At 43.9% G+C, this 15,116-nt stretch overlaps 1 protein-coding gene across 1 annotated transcript in view; it reads right to left on the bottom strand.

Annotated features, from left to right (window-relative positions):
* The window catches only part of IFT43 (intraflagellar transport 43), a 73,392-nt gene extending 59,265 nt beyond the window's left edge, over positions 1–14,127 (bottom strand). The window contains exons 1-2 of the mRNA XM_019733705.3: positions 14,011–14,127; positions 11,254–11,343 (exon numbers count right to left, since the gene is read on the bottom strand). Of these exons, the coding sequence (XP_019589264.1) occupies positions 11,254–11,343; positions 14,011–14,067 (147 nt within the window). The 5' untranslated portion in view covers positions 14,068–14,127. The remainder of the gene's footprint in view (positions 1–11,253; positions 11,344–14,010) is intronic.
* Positions 14,128–15,116: the final 989 nt, after the last annotated feature.

The following is a 15,116-nucleotide window of genomic DNA, read 5'->3' as shown; positions in this document are numbered from 1 at the left end:
CCCTCCTTATCTATGAATGTCCTTCTGGGTCTCACTGCCTTTCCTATCAACCCAGCTCCCTTCCAAGGTCCATCGCATCATACTTAACTTCCTTGTCCTTTTCCCACATTTCCCCTAGAAATCCCCAAAACCTGGATCAAGTCAACCACTGCCTCCGCTGTGTCAAAACCCAGCCTGCTAAGGGGTGTTGGAGAAAATGCACAGCCATGCAAATTAAGGCTCATCAAGCTCATGCTCTGCCTTCTCTCATCTCCACCAAAACGATCCCATTTACACCTGCATCTAAAAAATAATAATAATAAAAAATAAAGCCTAGGAATAAATATAACCAAGGAAGTAAAACACCTGTAATAAAAAAATTATGAGAGAAATTGAAGAAGATACAAATAAATGGAAACATACCAGGTCTGGACAATTAAATTCATGAACTTGTTGTAATGATGTTGCTTTTTTTGATACCAGAGGGATTATTTATTATAAATTTGTAACAACTGGACGAATAGTTAACCAAGTTTAGTATTTGGAAGTGCTGAAAAGGCTGCATGAAAAAGTTAGACGACCTGAACTTTTCACCAACAATTTATGGCTCTTGCATCACGACAATGCACCAGCTCACACAGCACCATGTGTGAGGGAGTTTTTAGCCAGTAAACAAATAACTGTGTTGGAACACCCTCCCTACTCACCTGATCTGACCCTCAATGACTTCTTTCTTTACCCGAAGGAAATATTGAAAGGAAGACATTTTGATGACATTCAGGACATCAAGGGTAATATGATGACAGCGATGATGGCCATTCCATAAAAAGAGTTCCAAAGTTGCTTTCAAGGGTGAACTAGGCACTGGCATTGGTGCATAGCTTCTCAAGAGGAATACTTTGAAGGTGACCGTAGTGCTATTCAGTAATGAGGGATGGAGCACTTTTTCTAGGATGAGTTCGTGAACTTAATTGTCCACCCTCGTATATACCATGCTCATGGATAGGAAGAAATAATGTAGTTAAAATGTCCACACTATCCCAAGCAATCTATAGATTCATTGCAATCCCTATCAAAATACCAATGGCATTTTTCACAGAACTAGAATAATCCAAAAATTTGTATGGAACCATAAAGACCCTGAACAGCCACAGCAATCTTGAGAAAGAAGAACAAAGTTGGAGGTATCACAATACCTGACATCAAACTACACTACAAGCATGCACGTCAAAACATATTCACTCAATTCTTTCAAAATATTTACAGAGAAGCTGCCTGGTATGTGGTACTGTGCCAGGCGCACATAGTCCCTTCTCCGAATGCTCCCCTGAAAGTACAGGGACCCCTACTGCTAAATCCAATAGACCCTGCTCCAGAGAAAGGATCTTACTTTCTTGGACCCTCTTGGCAACATCAAACACTCTTGACTGAGTCCTTAACATGTTCTCTTACTGTCTTGACTCTGGACACCACAGGTGCCTGTTTTCTCCCTCTCTCCTCTGGCCACTCCTCCTCAATCTCCTTTTGTGAGCTCTTCTTTGGCTGTGTGTTCCTTAAATGTGGGTGTTCCTCAGGTTCTGTCCAAGGCCTCTTCACTCTACAAACTCTCCCCTTTGGAGCTGGGCTTCTACTTACCAGCTCAGTACTAATGGCTCCCAAACATCTAGCTCCAGCTCAGAGCCCAGTCCAGAGCACGAGTCCCAAATGCCAAGCCTCCTGGACCTCTCCAGGTAGCAGTCACACAGACACCTCAAACTGATCTGCTCCTAAACTGAACACGTCACCCTCCCACACCTGTTCCTCATTCATTGGATGACTACTTTCTGCGGCCCTACAAAGTGCCAGGGGAGCAGAACAGGTACTTCTGCAGCTTACAATTAGTGAGGGAGACGGATCTATACAAACATAGTTATACAAACTGTGGTGAGGGTGACAGAGAAAAAGTAAAAACGAACAAAAAGACTACAAGAGAGTATAATAAAGGGAGCTAATTTAAATTGGAATGTCATATTTAATAGAAGGAATGATATTCCAGCTGAATCCAAAGGAGAAGTAAGAGTCAGCCCAGCAAAGAGTAGGGGTGACTATTCTAGGGAACTATTCTATTTTACTCTACCCTCCTCTATGGAATTACAGTATTTTAGGGAACTAGAAAAAACAGGGAACTGCATAAGCAAAGTAAAGACTCCCTGTGACTGTAACCGAGGTAGCAGGTGTGAACTGAGGCTGGAGATGTAGGCAAGGCTCAGATCACACAGGGTCAAAGTAAGAATTTGCGATGTTTTTATCCTTAAGGGCCATGGGTATCTGTTAAAGGGTTTTGAGTGTGAGATGAATGATGCACATTTTTGTCAGATCACTCTAGTTGAATTGCAGGAGGGTGGGAATACAGAAGGAGAGACCAGTTATGAGGCAACTGTTGCAGCCCAGGTGAGTTAACAGTGCCTTAAATCATTCTCTCATTTCCAACTTTTTTTTTTTTTTCCTAACAGAATGATATTTACAACCATAGATTCTGCGAAGTCTTTGCTCTGGGAACCTTGCCTGAATATAAGTCAATTCTCACCACAACAAAAGCATCATTAACATGAAAATGTTCACATACCAAAAAGTAAGATTTCTGAACATAAGCCAGTAGTCTACTTACTCCAAACAGGAGTCAAGCCAAATTCCAGTATTAAAATGGAATCTGACCCATTCCATTTGGAATGAGTCGTAAGCAGATATGACCTATGGTTGTTAATCACATGTGTGTTCTTTTAATGCAAATGAGGGACGCAGAGAAGTCTTAGGTGGGGGTTCTCCTCTTTCCTGAGGCGATGCAACAGTAATAGGTCCGGCACTAACTGGGCTGGTATCATTGATTCGCTTTACACATATTTTTATTAAGCATCTAGCATTTACTTGTAATGAGTAGAATCTAGGTGACTTAGTCTCTTATTTTGTGAAAGCAAAAGACATTCTCTAAATCCTATCAGACTATGACTAATTCAATGTGACTTCCATAATAGGCAGATTTCTCTCCTAGAGTTACTAGGATCATATATACTTATAAAAATATAAAAACACATATATATATGTGTGTGTGTGTGTGTGCGTGTATATATATATATATATGTGTGTGTGTGTGTGTGTGTGTATATATTCTATCCTCAGAGGAAGCTAAGAATTTTTAGGACATAAATTATGTATGAACACTACAAGCTACTGGTCTACTAAGCACCTCTTATAAAAGTTGAGCCAGAAGAGTTCCAAGCCATCAATATTGTAGTTGAGCACATCTCAGAGGTTTTCTTGACCAGTAAACACAAATGCATAGAGAGGGGCCGGCCCTGTGGCCCAGACGGTTGGAGCGTCATGCTCCTAACTCCGAAGGCTGCCAGTTCGATTCCCACATGGGCCAGTGGGCTCTCAACCACAAGGTTGCCGGTTCAACTCCTCGAATCCCGCAAGGGATGGTGGGCTCGGCCCCTTGCAACTAAGATTGAACATGGCACCTTGAGCTGAGCTGCCTCCCAGATGGCTCAGTTGGTTGGACCGCAGGCTCTCAACCACAAGGTTGCCAGTTCGATTCCCCGAGTCCCGCAAGGGATGGTGGCAGCGCCCCCTGCAATTAAGATTGAACATGGCACCTTGAGCTGAGCTGCCACTGAGCTCCCAGATGGCTCAGTTGGTTGGAGCGTGGGCTCTCAACCAAAAGGTTGCAGGTTTGACTCCCGCAAGGGATGGTGGGCTGCACCCCCTGCAACTAGTAACGGCAACTGGACCTGGAGCTGAGCTGTGCCCTCCACAACTAAGACTGAAAGGACAACTTGAAGCTGAACAGCACCCTCCACAACTAAGATCGAAAGGACAACAACTTGACTTGGAAAAAAGGCCTGGAAGTACACACTGTCCCCCAATAAAAAAAAAAAAAGTCCTGTTCCCCTTCCCCAATAAAATAAAATCTTTAAAAAAAAAAAAAAAAGATAAGTGAATGGAAGTTACCTTCTACTCCAAGGTCACAGAGGTCACCAAGGTCCCTCCTGCCCTTCTCATTTTCTACCCATATGCCCCAGAATGACAAAATGATATAAGTCAGCAATTAAGATTAGTCTTCAGAAAGACTACCAATCTCTAGACAGAGGATTGGGTTTTGAAAAGAAGATGGAAAGGTATTGGCAAATAACTGGTCAATGGCTTAGGCAGAGATGTCACTAGAGGAGACAAATAAAATGGGTCTCAAGTGGCACAAAGAATTCTCACCAAAGGGAATCTTTATCCAAATCTTTCTTTGCCCAAAGGCCCAATTAGTTTTATGAAATAAGAATATCTCTGTATCTTGAACAGAACTGTATTTGAAGATAAATTGAAAATACTTTCTAATTCTCATATGACACAGATAATAACAATAATAGTTAGCATGTGTGGGTACTGTCTTAAGAGCTTTATACATTCTCTTATTTAATCCTCCAACACCCCTATGAGAGAGCTACTACTATCACCTCCATTCAACAGATGAGGAAACGGGCTCAGAGTGGTTAAGTGACTTGCCCAGGATATATACATAGTAATTGGCAAAGCTGGATTCACAACAAAATGATCATCTACCCTACTTCTCAGGTTGTGTCGATAATGACAACCAGAGCTTCATGGAGCACTAGGCTAAACTCTTTACATGTCTTTCTCATTTCACCCTCTCCAAAGGTGAGGAAGAGACTCTTACAGTGCTCTTCCAGCACCGCCTTTCACCCCGGGACTTGGAGGCAGCCAGCCAGAGCGATTCTCCGTTTTACAGATAGTAAAAGGAGACTTGAGCTATGAAAGTGCGTTGTACTGGGCCATGGAAAGAGCCGGAGCCAGCGCTGGGGGAGAGTGCTGAGATGCTATTTCTAATTGCAGGCACTACCCTGAGATGACATTCCCTCCCACACAGTGGCCGGCCCCTGGGATGGGTCAGTGATGCACATCTGTCCACCCCAAGGGAGAGCTCAAAACTGAAACATGCAAAGCACGAAATAAATATGAAGTGTGGAAAACACATTCCTCGTGAACAGCTCCACATCAAATTCCCTGCATCCCTCTTCGACGACGTTATCAGAAGCATCACTCAATCCAGCCCATTGGAGAGGGACTACGAAAAAGGCTGAAAAATGTGACCAATCAGGAAAGTTATTTTTGTGAGAAAGGAGAAAAATGTCACCAAAAAGGGTCAGCAGATAACCCTATTGGGCTGAAAATAACTGCCCAGCTGGCAGACCAGTCAGGGAACAGGCGGAGGGCGAGAGACGTAATGCCAAGCTCCAAGGGAGCTCCAGCTGAGCGAAGCTGCTGGGGGATGAGGAAATTGGCCTAATTTGGGAACATGAGCCCAGCAGCATTTTTCAGATTCCTGAAAGAGAATCTGGCTAACTTTCAGTTCTGCATCCTAGGAGGAACACTAAAAGGATGGGGGGAAGAGAAAGAGAACAGTTGGGACTCCAAAACTTCTCTAGACAAGTGGATGAATAAGGCTGATCAAGTGAGAACGGACTCCCACTGAAAAGAATTCCAAGAGCACGGATAATCCAAAAGTCTCTCCACTCTCTCCAACAGCCTTTCTCTACTAGGAGGGCTGTGCATCTACCTAGCTAGAGGGTAGGAGGGGTTAGGTGGTGGTAAAGCACCTGGCCAGAGTCAGAGAAACTAGACTAGTCAGAGATTAGCTGAATGACTCTGGACACGTCACCTAACCTCTTGGAATCTCAGTGTCCTCATAGCTAAAATGAGGTAACAGTAGTACCTGCTTCATGAGCCACCATGAAGCTTAAACAGCACATTGCAGGTTATTAAGAGAAAGGTAGCGACTATTCCAACATAAGCTAAAATTATTAGTAGTAAAAGTACAATCTGCAAAAAACAAGCTAAGCCACCAAGAAGCCTAGACCCAAGTGAGAAATGGTCGTCCAAGAGATGGGCCGATCCTCGAGAGGTTTTACCCAAGATTACGTTCCCCAACCTCAGTGTACGGCAGTGTAACTTTATGGTAGAAAGTGTCTGGGTCTTTTCTTAAAGTAATTGTATAAGAGGAACATCATTTGAATTGACAGACGGTGGAAGTTGAAGCAGAGAAATCCAGTTCAATTCTCAGAGCTGGTCTCCCCAGAAAAAGTTATATGCTGCAGACAAGTAGACAATCATCATGGAAGCATATTCTAGTAAATTTCTCAATAATTATAATGCCAACCCGAATGACTCACAGAACTACGAGTCTAGTGATCCAAGCTTGATGTTTGACAGGTGGCAACAAACAAAACAAAAACAACATCCCCAAACCAGAAGAGTGCAGTCCTAAACTCTCCTAACGCTTACCATTTCCTGAGAGATTCCTCTACGCAGGATATTATATGCTGACCACTTTCTGTGCATTACCTCATTTCATCTTCACAGCAACTGTAAAGAGGCAGGCACAATTCTAACCAAGTCTGAGTTAAGAAACCTGCATGAAGAGTTCATCGTTCTGGTTAATCAGTAAAATGAAAACGTTCTTTGAAATTTACAGAATGACTAAGAAGGTAAAGAGACTTTTCCTCTTCTTTGAGGGAGGGGAAGACTGAGCCACAGGTCTCCTACAGGCAGAAAGCCCCAAGTGCTGCGAGATAACCGGAAGAAGGAAAAGATCAAGAAGAGAATGACACAGGCAACTCCATCAGGTATCCTGCAACTTCCGTGCATATAATTTTTCACTGAACGCTACACAACTTTAAATTAGAAAGCTGGAAAGGAATGTGTTTTTCTTGTTGTTGGGTTTTTATTTTGCTACTAAAAATAATTCTTCCCTTTCATACTCAATCCTATATAAAAAAAAACTTTGTATACATTTTATTTTTTTAAAAATGGACACGTGAGTGCAAACTGCCTACTCAATAGCCAATCTCTTCTCATCCCTAACCAAAACACCCCAATGCTGTGGGTGTAGCCACATGCCCAGTTGAAAACTCCCTGCAACTTCAAGTGGTTGGAAGACCCACTTGTCACCAATGAAATGTAACTAGAAGTCTGCTTGGTGAGGTCTCTGGCTACTGTTTTCCTAGTAAGAAGGGACACACTTAGCCGGAACGCACCTTGAACTTTTCAACTATCTCCTCTCTTCCTACCTAGAATGCAGCTCTGATCCCCGGGGAACAACCAGCCATCTTGCAACCATGAGAATAAGTCACAAGCTCCAGATGGCAGAGCAGGAAGCTAGAAGGGACAAGGGTGATGCAGGACATTTTCCAGCGACCACACCCGCCCTGCTTTGCCCTCCTCTGGACTTCCTGCTGTGAGAAAAATCATGCCTGTTCCATTCAAGTACTAGGGTTGAGTTTCTGATGGATGTAGCCAAATTCAACACTGACACACAGGATATCTGAAAATCAATCCATCCTAAATGAGCAGGAGCTTGAAACTCAAATGGAAACAGGAGCCAGGCAGATCAAATGCGAGTAAATCTGAGCAGGTGTAGTGCAGTAGTGGTGAAATGGAGAGGCCAGGCCTCGTGTAAGCAAGCGCTATTATCAGCCTCAGCCAGCTCCAGCCAACTGCCGCCATAGGGGAAGGCCAGCCAGCCAGCATTGCCACTGTGCCACAACTTCTGATTGTAAAGAGAAGCCCCAAATCTGGGTTTTCACATGAAGGTTCCTAATTTATACATGACAACCACCAAGTCAAAAAAACAAAAACAAAAAACTTTAACTCTGTATAGATCAAACAAGACATAACTGCAGGCTAAATTCAGCCTGAAGGTCACCAGTTTTTCAACCTCAACAGAGAGGGTTAAAACAAAATAAAAAGAACACCCAAGTTCTAGAGAAATAATAATGGTTAGCAATGTTTTGTTCACTTCTGTGTCAGTCTATGTTAGGGCTTTACATAACGATTATCTCATATTTTCTTGCTAGCCACCTTTGGAGTATGTAATATTATTATCCCTGTTTAATCAATGAGAAAAGAGGCTTAAAGAGTTTTTAAGTAACTTGCTCAGAGTCACTGAACTAATGGGTGGCAGAGCCAGGATTTCAGCCTAGGCCTGTACCAGCCCAAGGCCTATGCTTTCACCCACTCTTACAAGGATGCCCACTGCACTCAGAAAGCACAAAAACTACCTCAGATCCCTACTGGTCAACCTACTAGCAGCCCTTGGAGAGCCCTGCAAATCAGTTCTAAAAGAGACCCAAGGTTCTGTCCTCCTTCTTTACTGCCGTTTAATAAAAGCATCAAAGCACTGTCTAAATACTCATGTATTCACTAGTTTATTAAATGACTGAATGAATGAATGTTTCTGCCATGCTTTTCAGTTTATTAAAGTGCTTTTAAATGTGTATTTCACTTAATCCCCACATCAACCTGGTAGTTTTGTTACCGCCATTTGACAGATAATGAAATGGAGGATTAGAGAGATTATTAGAGGACTTGTTCAGGATTCAGACAATTAATTAGCAGAGCCATCACAAGCCCGGTCTTCTGATGCCAAGTCCTGTGTTCTCTCTGTTCCAGTAGACCATGTCTCTGTTTTCTTCACCAGAGCTCCCCACTCCACCAACTTGCTTTAAAATAATCATTTGTTTGAACTAATTCCTACTTAACTCTACAGTAACTCCAGTATGTCTGACAGCGAGCCCCCAGGTACCATATTTACGTTTTCATGAATAGCTTCATCCTAGAATATAGCCAGCGAGAGGACAAAAATAAATATATCCGTAATACACTCGGAATGTAAATGGGCACACACACAAGTCTTGGGATCTAATTTTAGAAAGAAACGGCCAAAAAGTGCCACACAGCAGTGAGCATCTGGCCCCGGGGGAGGTGGCCCACCCCACTTTAAACCTCAATTAACCCAGGGAGAGAAGGAATCCTGGAATTCTGACAGGCATTTCGCTGCCAGATGGACCAGTTGGGTGAAGAACACAATGACTTCTCATCATGATCTCCCAGAAAAATGCTAATGTTCAGAGTTGAAAAAAAATAAAAAAAAGTAAATGTCTCTGAGGAAATAAGTAGATATTCCAGAAAGGCTGAAACCCCGAAAGGTTCATTTGTCTGTAACTGTGGAGTTATGTGCTCACAGAACTGACTCTTGCCTGGGAGCCAACGGGAAGAGGATGGGTGGGTGAACTGTGCCTACTGACTCCAGCCTAGGACTGGGCAGGGGGAACACAGGAGGGCGTCAAGGCCATCAGCTCATGCCAGGACATCCTGGCCCATCACAGGCTCACTGACCTAAGCAGGACAAGGGGCTGTAACTTCCTTCACAATTAAGTAGACTTATAGTTCGTCTTCCCGATTGACAATGATCATGAGAAGGTAAGTTCCATTATGGCAGGGGATCCTGTCTCTTGTTCACTGAACTATGCCCACCCCTAAAATGGTGCCTGGCACACAGTAAGCTTCAATACATATTTGTTGAATAAATGAATAAATGATCTCGGGTTGGGATGGATCCCCTTAGACCCACAGTCTAAAGTGGCCCAAGGCCAAGAATGCATTTCCATGAATCCAGTCATCTGCTCGCCCATTTGCTCTTTAAAGATGTACAGCACTGCAGGTCAAGCTCCTTGAGATCCCGAGTTGGGGCTGGTCCAGCTTCTTTCACTGTCTTCCTACATTATGCTCCCATCCCCCGTAACTGTGCCTCCAATGTTCCACTATCTGCCCACCCCTCACCCTGTAAGGGTCTTACTCAGCGTCTAAGAACCCCTATCACACACTACATACATCACCCCTCTCGTCCTTTGCAGTGCCAACTGCATGCCCGTTCTGTGCGAGGCACTATGATAAACAAAGGGGTACAATGGTTAAGACACAACCCCTGCCTTCCAGAAGTTTGTGTCTTATGAGGACGCCAGACATATAAACTGTTAGAATACAAGGCAATAAGCACTATAACAGAGGTGCTATCTCCAAAGTCCCATCCTGACAACCCTCAGGCCTAATCTAGCCAATACAGTGATTTAATTGTATAATTAGTTGTTAACCTCTAAGTATGTGTTGCTTTCACATAAAATTTTAGACTGCTAGTGTCTTTTGGAAAGTCACAAGTTCTAGCAAGACTGGGCCATTCCTCACAGCATCAGTCTCTCTGGCTAGGGAGTGGTTATCCCATTAGAAAGGACATGTGGCCTCCAGTTCCCACAATCCCCCCTACCCCCTTACAATCTTCAGGCAACGAGGCCAAGGGTCAGCTGCCAGCTTTTCTGTGCTGGCATGGCTGTTCCCTTAGAGGAATGATTCTCTGTACCCACAGTTCTACATTCAGTGGTAAAAGGAAAGTTCAATTGAAAGGGCCAAGTGGAGCACTTAAAGAAATGATGGAGAAGTTATTTCCAATAAAAGTGAAGACTATTTCTATATACGTGACATATAAGTAAAGTGTGTCTGTGTCTTGTCCCCAGCACGCTGTGCTCATGTACCTGTCCTGGCCCGTTAGGCCTCTCAGTGAGAACCTCTCATCTGCTGTAAACCTACTATGGGCCCACGACCTAGACAACTGGGAAACCAGGTTTCCTGCTGTCTAGAAAACTTACTGTCTAGTAGGGCATACAGACATAAAACAAAAATTAATTTGTTCTATAATAGGTACTATGGGAACTGAGAGGAAGGAGCCCCATGTCAGCCTGGAGAAGTTAGGAAGAGCTGATAGAGGGGGTCACCTCCCTGAAGCTGACCCGTGAAAAGGGCAAAGTCTTTGCAAATGGACAGAGGAAGGTGAAAAGGGGCTTGGCCCAAACTGCCAAAAATAGTGCCCTAGCATTAAACGCATCACTCATCAGGATTACACGACCTCCATAAATAAACTGGATAAATTCCCATAATTCCAGGCCACTCAGAAAAAAAGTTTCCAGGAAAGTAAGGCCAGTCCTGATCCCCTTCCTGCCTGAACACTGTAAAAAGTGCAGGTCGCCACTGAAAGCCAATGTCCAGTTGTGTAATCTAACTTGACGTCACCAGCATGCCTCACGGGCACTTCTTCAGCAGAAATAAAAACCTGGATTTCGACTGGGTTTCAAAACTTCCTCACCCCTTGCTTTGGTTAACTTAAGAAAGTTCTTCACTGAGAATATAAAGCAATGCACAGAAACTACTCTGGCATCAAAGATAAAACGTTTCTTTTTCATTTCTAACTAATAGGACAACTGCCAAGGAAGGGAATTCCCAAATCAAAAGAGAAGGAAGAGCTGGCATTAGAGAGAAGAAATGTGGAATAATAAATCTGTGCTCATTAAGTAATCGCTAACTCTTAACAGAGCATTTCTTCAGATTTTTAACACCTACCTCTCCAGTCAGAGTTGAAAAATTCTTGCCACTGAGGTAATTCTCAGCTTGAGTTGACTCCTGTTGAGCTCGACGACCCATCTTGGCCCCCTGTAAAGAGAAATGAGGGGCACTGCTGACCCAAATGTCTTTAAGCAACTACGAGGACGAGAATTCTGGGATTGTAAGCAAGGACTGGATTTACAATGACGTTGTGGAGGATGGGATTTGAATAACCTGAATATATTCTTAGAAAACGCCCCAAACCTTTAACACAAAGCAACTGAAGTCAGTTCTATCTGGTAGAAGAACAGGAAATTCATGGGTTAATGACCATAAGGTCTTCTTTTAACCGCCATAGATCTTTTCTACCCCAGAAAAACGCAGCTAGCTATTCCTCTAGAAATGGGCAGAGAACTCACGCCACAGCTCAGGGAAGCGTGTGTAAAGGTCCCCATGTTCTTATGCAGGATTTCAGGAAGGCCAAATTTCAAAGCTGTAGGTTGGTGTGAAAATAGTTATCAAAAAGGCATTTTGGGGAAAGAATTCCTAAATTCCATGGCAACTGCCACCAGAGAAATACAGACAGTATTTGCTTTGACGTATACACTAATTGGATTTCCACTTACAGACATTAAAGAAAATCTCTTACAAGAATTTTGAGACATCAGCTTTGGAAACCAGAACACGTCAAATTCTGAGTCATCACATGAACCATTTATAGATTCCCAAAGTCCTCCTAGGGTGGAGGTTCTGTGCCTCTAATTCTTCCCAGCACATAAACAAAACTTTATTTAAGAACACTAGTGGGAGGTGAAATACTTATATTTTCATTTGTTGGCTTTAAAAAAAAGTAGCAGAATATAAACACTTTTAGATCTTCTGAGATGTAGCTTTATTTGATTCTCACAATAACAGAGAGTGGGACTGATATCACTTTACAAATGAGGAAACTGGGGCCCAGGAAGGTAATTAAGTGGCAGACATAAATCTAAGAGCAAAATCTTCTTGTCTTCAAATCTTGAGTTCTAGCCACTATACCATGATGGAATTTCAGTTTAAAATGTTCCAAGAACTGACTGAACCAATAAATTGAGAGAGGTTATACGGGAGCTGCATAAAAACCCTTTATGGAGTGTCTACATTTCAAATTTTAATCCATCATTTAAGTTTCAGGGATGGAAACAATTTTTCTGATAAGTGGCTCATTTTCTACCCAAGGCAGACAATTCTATTCCTTCATCCGTGGTTGCTCTTTTCCATTTATCATAGCATTGGGTATCTACATACAGCACACTACACACAATGGTTGCGCTAAAACAAAAATTCAATGATCTTATCTCTACATGCTGTTTACACATGGTTTCTCTAATAATTAAGCATTTAAAGGTTTTAAACTTTTTGAAGACCCTGTATAAATCCACAGGTATGACTAGTAGAAAAACTACTTGATTTTATATATTTTAAATGTATAGTCTGTTTATGGTCCATCTTCCCCCAATGGAACGTAAGCCCCATGAGGGAAGGGGCTGTGTTTTATTCACTGCTATATCTCCAGCACCTAGGACGATGCCTGATACACAGTGGGGCTCCATAAATATTTGTTAAAGAATGAAGAACTAAGCAGGTATTAAATAGGTACATCCTCAAGTACTAACAGAAAAGCCTGGAGACCTAATACTCCCCTTGGTCAGTCAAACAACCTGCTTCATCCTAGAACAATTTGCAGGATCCTGTCCTTCAGATCTCCCTCAGAGAGATGCTCCTCTCTGGTACCTTGGAGGACAGCTGGTGCTAGGGGACTTCAAAGCACTAGATTCCACAGCAGAAACTAAAGATCTGCCAAGAGGCTCAATCTTTCAGTAAATGTAATCTTGACAATTTTAAAGGTAAAAAGGCTTGACGGGGCAGTGGTGGAGTTAAAACAAAAATCACTGAACTTGGGTATTGAATCCAGGTAGGTTAGTTACTGCCTCTACAAGCGTGGGTAAACCACAGCTGCAGAACGGCAGCTGCTAACCTCTTCTAATAACTTAGCAACTACCAGGCACTGTGTCACATGTTTTCCGTGCATTGTATCATTTCATCTTCACTGCAACTCCTTGCAGTAGCTATCAACATCTCCATCCTGGAGATAAAGAAACCCAGGTCCTGAGAGGTTAACTTTTTTAAAACCCACGCGACAACTCTATATTCCATTTGACCTCTGGGCCTCAGCACCTCCACGTTAGGAATCTTGATTTCCTTACCTATAAAGCCCACCTCCCCGTGGGGGTCAAGGGCAACAAGGTCCCTCCCCGTCTGCCTGCCTGCCTGCCTGCCAAGCATAAACAGTGCGGTGTTTAGGTGAACTGCTGGCATGAAGAGTCCGAAGTTAAAGTTCTAGGATGGCTGCAAGTGCGACTCTGGCCGGGGCCGTCCAGCCACTCTCAGAACTGTGCTTTCTAGGGGAGCTCGCCCCTGGGGCTCCAGAAAGCGGAGAGAAGCCGGGAAACTTCCCACTAGTCTCAGAGGCCGGCGGGGCTGGGACCTGTTTTTCACTTGTTGAGGATTTACAGAAGGCAAAGCCCAGGCGGCTGCAGCGGAGCCCCCCGCGGCGCCGGGGGCGGGGCGGACGAGGCCGCCTCCCCTGCGGCCTCTCCCCGGCGCGACTCCGGGCCCGCCCGCTCCGGCCGCTCGGGCCAAGCCGCGCTGAGGCGCCTCCGGGAGCCGGGGCCGGGGGGACGCTCCTCCCCACCCGCCCGATCCTGGCCCCGACACCCCCGCATCGGTCCTCACGTAGGTGGCGGAGCCCCGGCGCCGCTCTTCGCCGAGGTCCAGCAGCAAGTCCTCCATCTCCGCGGCCGCCTACGTCACTTCCTGGAAACCCCGCAGCCTAGTGGCGTCCCTGACCACGGCTCCGCCCTTCCGTCCCAGTATTTAAAGTTAGCCGCGTTGTGCCCGGATTCTGTGTGCCATCCTCCAACTTAAATATTTCCTAAATCTGCCTTGCTTGACTTCCGGAAGAAACCTCCAGATATTAAATCCGCTAAGGCTGCTCCTCTGGGACGGTGAAAAACTGTTAGTGCTTTTAAAAATACGTAAGTTATTAAGTGCAAAGCACCACTACTAATAGTAGCAATTATTCTGATCCCTCCCATTTGTATAGCTCTTTGCAACGCAGAGGACCTTCACAGTTATTAGCTCATGTGAAAGGCATAACAACCTTGTGTGGGAAGCAAGATAAGTTGTACTATCTCCGTTGGACAGATGAGAAAACAGGCTACAGGGGGTCAGGGGTTAATAAATGGTTTATAACGGAAAATGCAATATACACAATCTCTGCCTTCAAAACGTTTAGAGAGGCTGAACTAACACATGAAGTACCTGAGTAGTAATAACTATCAAAAGTCAAGTCATTCCTCCAATAACCCCATAAAATGAGCAGCAGTAATATATCTATTCAACAACTGAGGACACAGATGAAAAGAGGTGGCTTGAGGAAAATCATGTGAGTGTTAAGCTGCAGACCCAGATGCCTCTCTGACACGGTATTATTGGAGTATTTTTCTCCAGCACATATTACTTGGTGCCAGCCTTTCTCCTAGGCCCGTAGAGTAAGATGGCCTGCAAATTCCCAGGGTGGGGGAGGGAGAAGCTTTCCTCTACTCTTCTAGCTTCTTTCAGCTGGTCTAATAATCAAATCAACATGAGACAGATTAACAAGAGAAAATAACCAAATTTAATTACGTAATTAAGTATGGGAACCCCATATACATGAGCAAGTCAGAGACCCCCTACCTACATGAGAAGTTCAGAGATGAAGAGGGAAAATGAGGTACATGCGACATTTTGAGCTAAGGATAAAGTAAGGCACATTGAGGCTTTAGAAGGAACAAATGTCA

Source organism: Rhinolophus sinicus, chromosome 3 (genome assembly GCF_057876585.1).
Source record: "Rhinolophus sinicus isolate RSI-liver-muscle chromosome 3, RSI-T2T, whole genome shotgun sequence".
NCBI classification, from domain to species: domain Eukaryota; kingdom Metazoa; phylum Chordata; class Mammalia; order Chiroptera; family Rhinolophidae; genus Rhinolophus; species Rhinolophus sinicus.
This window is presented reverse-complemented; position numbering and strand designations above follow the sequence as displayed.